This window comes from Melanerpes formicivorus, unplaced genomic scaffold (genome assembly GCF_026170545.1).
Source record: "Melanerpes formicivorus ecotype bairdi unplaced genomic scaffold, bMelFor1.0.p_v2 SCAF_26, whole genome shotgun sequence".
In the NCBI taxonomy this organism is placed as follows: Eukaryota; Metazoa; Chordata; class Aves; order Piciformes; family Picidae; genus Melanerpes; species Melanerpes formicivorus.
The window spans coordinates 1,558,186-1,564,185 of record NW_027142378.1 but is presented as its reverse complement, the minus strand read 5'-3'; the positions used below and the strand labels follow the sequence as shown (position 1 = coordinate 1,564,185).

General features: G+C 49.9%; 1 protein-coding gene across 1 annotated transcript in view; it reads right to left on the bottom strand.

Annotated features, from left to right (window-relative positions):
* The window catches only part of ADGRB3 (adhesion G protein-coupled receptor B3), a 553,776-nt gene that overhangs the window by 302,916 nt on the left and 244,860 nt on the right, over positions 1-6,000 (bottom strand). Inside the window, 4 exon segments of the mRNA XM_068153437.1 lie at positions 192-233; positions 235-276; positions 278-300; positions 2,190-2,291. Of these exon segments, the coding sequence (XP_068009538.1) occupies positions 192-233; positions 235-276; positions 278-300; positions 2,190-2,291 (209 nt within the window).

Below are 6,000 nucleotides of genomic sequence, written 5' to 3'. Positions count from 1 at the left end.
GGAACAAAAAAAAATATATCTATCAAATAATATAAATTCTTATTTCTTAGCTCCATTTTCCTCCTGGAAAATGACTTGAGAGTAAATCAGCCAATTCAGTTCTGCTTTTGGTTTGTTTGCCCTTTTTTTCCCCCAGCAGTGATTAGGAAATGAATAAACAGAGCAAGTAGTAAAGCTGGCTTTGCACCTACTGAATGCTGCAAGTGTCTGTACTCATTTGATATGCATCTAGCAGAAGCTTGGATGTTCCCAGAAGGCCACTCCATGAACACTGAGAGGAGCAGCGTCTGCTAGTGGTGCCTGGAAGTCACAAAGAGAGACAGAAAATGTTTACAGGAGGTGAAAAGCATTGCAGGGAAGGAACCGTCAGTGGAAAAAACCACCTCAACAAACAACCTCCCATCCCACGCTGGTTTGCAAAGCAGGCCCAGGAACAGCTTCATGCAGGGAATCTGCAGTACACAGGGAGAAGGGAAAGCCTTGGAAACACCAAGCAAGGGTGCTGAAACAAAGAGCAGTGCTCACTGTGTGTGTGTTGGGGGGGGGGAGCAGGGGGAGGGAGGGTTGGCAGTGGTTTGCCTGATTTTCAAATGGTTTTTTATGTTTTCAGTAGTTTCTCAGCACTTTGCCTGATGGGTTCTGACAAACAGATTTCTTCTCAGCTTTTTTCTCTCTCTGCCTGTGATGCATACATGTGTGTGTGCAAACCTACAGAACCACTCCTAGCCAGGGAGGCTGTGGATGCCCCCCTCCCTGGAGGTGTTCAAGGCCAGGTTGGATAAGGCCTTGAGCAGCCTGGGCTGGGCAGAAGCTGTCCCTGCCAATGCTAGGGGGTTGGGGCTGGATGATCTTCAAGGTTCCTTCCAACCTAACCCATTCTCTACATCTCTGAATGAATCTATATGTTTTGAACACCTCCATGGGTTCCTCTAAGTCACAATTCCAGGAGGCACCTCTAAATATGGGGGGTTCATCTCTATGTGCATATATACACATGGATATGAGGCTGGGCAGTCATAGATTCATTGAATCATTCAATGTTTTGGCTTGGAAGGGACCTTAAAGCTTCTGCAATGATGCCTCAGGAATGCTGCAGGAATAGGTAAGTATAAGTGATCTACTCTCCTGTCATACCTCTCCCCAATTCATAGAATGGTTTGGGTTGGAAGGGACCTTAAAGATCATCCAGTGAAACTCCCTTTCCATGGGCAGGGAACCCACTAGACCATGTTGCTCCCAGACTCATCCAGCCTGGCCTTGAGTAATTCCAGGGATGGAACATCCACAGCTGGGCAACCTCTGCCCATCTCTCACCACCCCCTCATTGCAAAACTTTCTTCCTCCTATCTAACCTAAACCCTACCCTCTTTCAGTTGAAAAACTTTATCTCTTGTCTTGACAAAAGACTCTCCTCCCCATCTGTCCTGTAGGTGCCCTTTTAAGCACTGGAAGGCTGATATAAAACTTCCTGGAGCCCTCTTCTCCTCTCTGGAACTCCCCAGCCCTCTCAGCCTGTCCCTCACAGGGGAGGTGCTCCAGCCCCTTGATCATCCTCATGGCCCTCCTCTGTACCTGCTGAAGCAGGTCTGTTGTGCTTCTTTGGTTGGAGGACCCAGAGCTGGACACAGTTCTCCAGGTGGAGCCTCATGAGAGTGGAGCACAGGGGGAGAATCCCTTCCCTCACCTGCTGGCCACACTTCTCCTGATGCAGCCCAGGATGTGACTGGTTTTTTGGGCTGTGAGATCACACTCAGTTTTTCATCCATCAGCACCCCCAGGTCCTTCTCCTCAGGGTTGCTGTCAATCCACTTATCACTCAGTTCGAGCTGGAGCTTAGAAGCACCTTGCCCCATGGGTAGGACCTTGCACTTGGCCTTGTGGCCAAGTGAGGTTTGCAGAAGCCCTAGAAACTGAGGTGCAGACTGAGTCAACAAGTAACTGAATACCTCAGCCTCCTCCATATTCCAGGTACCCAGGTCTTTGTTTTCCTCTGGAGAGAGCTCCCACCTTCCCTAGTGTTCTTTTCCTCACCAACACACCTACAGAAGCTTTTCTTCTTATCCTCAACATCCCTGCCTTGAATGAATTCTCTCAGGGCTCTGAAATGATTCTGGTTGTGGTAATGATTGTTGCCCAGAACACAATGGAGAAAATTCCACCCACCAAAGGATTCCAAAGCAGGACAGTACCTGTGGCATTGAGAGGACATCGATTGAAGGCCATGTCCCCAGCTGGGGTCCTTTTCCACACCATTGACATCAGATAATCTTCAGGACATATTTCATAAGGTGCTGCCATTAAGAAATGAGAAGTTAAACAGGGATATTCATGGAAGCAGAGAGTTTATGTCAGAAAGTTAAGTCATTAGTCCTGTCTTAAGTTAAGGTGAAATTCCTGCATTAACATATTCACAGCTTCACAGATTGCATCAGGTTGGAAGGGACCCTCAAAGGTCATCTTGTCCAACCCCCCCTGCAGGCAGCAGGCTGCTCAGGGCTACATCAAGTCTGATCTTGAATGTCTCCAGGGTTGAAACCTCAACCACACCCCTGGGCAACCTGCTCCAGTATTTCACCGCTCTCACTGTGCAGAACTTCCTCCTGATGTGTAACCTGAATCTGTCCTGCTCCAGTTTCAAACTATTGCTCCTCATCCTATTCCCCACAGGCCCTTCTGAACAGTCTCTCCTCAGCCTTCCTGAAGTCCCCTGTAGATACTGAACTGCAGCTCTAAGGTCTCTCTGAAGCCTTCTCTTCTCCAGGCTGAACAGCCCCAACTCTCTCAGCCTGTCCTTATAGCAGAGGTTCTCCATCCCTCTGCTCATCATGGTGGTCCTCCTCTGAACCCACACCAGCAGGTCCCTGCCTCTCTTGTGTTGGTGTTCCCATAGCTAGACACAGCACTCCAAGTGTGGGCTCAGCCCACCTCTCCAGCCTGCCCAGCTCCTTCTGCTCTGTGAATGTTCTCTCCAAATCTCTGATCATCTTGGTGGCCTCCTCTGGACCTGCTCCAGCAAGACCATGTCTTTCTTGTACTGCGGGCTGCATAGCTGGATGCAGTACTCCAGGTGAGCTCTCACCAGAGTGGCAGAATCCCAGAATGGCTCAGGTTGGAAGTGACCTCACAGATCATCTACTCCCTCCCCACCCGGGGCAGTGACACCTCTCAATTAGACTTGGCTGCTCAAGGCCATACCTTGGATTAATCTGAAGAATGAAGTACAAAAAGGCCAAACTTGTAGCATTTGTGTGGCCCCTGTCTTGGTGATGGTGTTTATTTCAGGTAGTGACAGGACTAGGGGGAATGGAATGAAGCTGGAGGTGGGGAGATTCAGGCTGGAGGTGAGGAGGAAGTTCTTCCCCATGAGAGTGGTGAAGCCCTGGAATGGGTTGTCCAGGGAGGTGGTTGAGGTCCTGTCCCTGGAGGTGTTTAAGCCCAGGCTGGATGAGGCTGTGGCCAGGCTGATCTAGTGTGGGGTGTCCCTGCCCATGGCAGGGGGGGTTGGAACTAGATGATCCTTGTGGTCCCTTCCAACCCTGACTGATGCTATGATTCTAACCTCTGCCTTTATTCTCTTCAGGAAATGAGAACTCTTTAAGTTTGCAGCTGCAGGGTTAGTGGGTTTGAATCTTTTCCTTGTTGTTGCCTTTGAATCAATAAACATTCAGCACCCCTCAGAAGATGCTGCTGCTCCAAATGCTTGAAGCTGGGACACTTCTCCTGCAAGAAAACTATTAATGATTTTTGGTGGAACTTCAGCTGGACATGAACAAACCCCTTCTGAAAGCACAGCTGAGACATTTAACGTGCTGAATGGCTGAAATGAGGCTGGTAATGAAATAAGCACAGCCAATAATGTGAGTGGCTATAAACCAAAGTGGCCTTTGAGTGCTTGTTGCAGGATCATTTAAATGGGGGGAAAAAAAGATGTGTTCCCAGTGTCTCAGTGCACAGAACAAAGCAGCTTCCACCAATGCTTCATGAGTGGTTTGCACACAGGCATGACTTGCAGATTCCCTTTGCTCTTGTTCTGTTTTCAGTGTAGGTTCCCAGTTTATGATTACTATTTTTTTGGGGGGGGAGCAAATTAGATTAATGGAGCAAAGCATCTGGCTTGCAGTCATCTCTTAATGCCCTGACAAATGATAGTTGCTGCAATCTAATTCATATCAAGCTCAGCACAGAACAAGGCATGAGCTGTTTAAAAGTGTCAGTGGATGTCTTTCAGGAAAATTGGAACCCCACTGCAAAGGAGGAAGAGGAAAAGGGAAAGGAAATTCTGTCCCTGCAGCACATGGAGCAATTCAATGATTCCTCCATAGGTGATTCTGCCTCTCTGCTCTGCTCTGCTGAGACCCCACCTGCAGCACTGCACCAAGTTCTGGTGCCCCCTACACAAGAGAGGCATCAGACTGTTGGAGCAGGTCCAGAGGAGGTCATGAAAATGATAAGGCTGGAGAACCTCCCCTGTGGGGACAGGTTGAGTTCAGCCTGGAGAAGAGAAGGCTCTGGAAAGACCTTAGAGCAGCCTTCCAGTAACTGAAGGAGGCTGGTTGATGGTAGGATGAACATGAGCCTGCAGTGTGCCCAGGTAGCCAAGAAACCCAATGCCATCCTGGCCTGCATTAAGAACAGTGTGGCCAGCAGGAGTAGGGAGGTCATTCTGCCCCTGTACACTGCACTGGTTAGGCCACACCTCGAGTCCTGTGTCCAGTTCTGGGTCCCTCAGTTTAGGAAGGAGGTTGACTTGCTGGAACGAGTCCAGAGAAGGGCAACGAAGTTAGTGAGGGGCTTGGAACACAGCCCTGTGAGGAGAGGCTGAGGGAGCTGGGGTTGCTCAGCCTGGAGAGGAGGAGACTCAGGGGTGACCTTATTGCTCTCTACAACTACCCGAAGGGGGGTTGTAAACAGGCGGAGGTTGGTCTCTTCTCCCAGGCAACCAGTACTAGAACAAGAGGACACAGTCTCAGGCTGTGCCAGGGGAAGTTCAGGCTGGAGGTCAGGAGGAAGTTTTACACAGAGAGAGTGATTGCCCATTGGAATGGACTGCCCGGGGAGGTGGTGGATTCACCATCCCTGGAGGTGTTCAGGAGGAGACTTGACAGGGTGCTTGGTTGCATGGTTTAGTTGATTAGGTGGTGTTGGATGATAGGTTGGACACGATGATTTTGAAGGTCTCTTCCAACCTGGTTTATTCTATTCTATTCTACAAGAAAGCTGGGGAAAGACTTTTTACATGGGCTTGGAATGATAAGACAAGAGGGAATGGGTTGAAGCTTGAGGAGGGGAGATTAAGACTGGAGATCAGGAAGAAATTCTTCACAGTGAGGGTGGTGAGACACTGGAACAGGTTGCCCAGGGAGGTTGTCCATGCCTGCTACCTAGAGGTGTTCAAGGCCAGGCTGGATGAGACCTTGAGGAACCTGGGCTGGTGGGGAGGTGTCTCTGCCCATGGCAGGGGGGTTGGAACTGGATGATCTTGAAGGTCCCTTCTAACCCAAACCATTGCATAAATCTACAATACTCTGGTTGCAAGGGGCACCTCCAGGAGAGGCAGGAACTGTGGATTTTACCCATCCCATTTCACCCAACCCATCTCAAAGGTCTTTTCCAACCTGGTCTATCCTATCCTATCCCATTCCATCCTATCCTAACCACTGCACTGGTAAGGCCACACCTCGAGTCCTGTGTCCAGTTCTGGGCCCCTCAGTTTAGGAAGGAGGTTGACTTGCTGGAAGGTGTCCAGAGAAGGGCAAGAAAGCTGGGGAGGGGCTTGGAACACAGCCCTGTGAGGAGAGGCTGAGGGAGCTGGGATTGCTTAGCCTGGAGAAGAGGAGGCTCAGGGGAGACCTCCTTGCTGTCTCCAACTACCTGAAGGGAGGTTGTAGACAGGCAGAGGTTGGTCTCTTCTCCCAGGCAGCCAGCACCAGAACAAGAGGACACAGTCTTAGGCTGTGCCAGGGGAGGTTCAGGCTGGAGGTCAGGAGGAAGTTTTACACA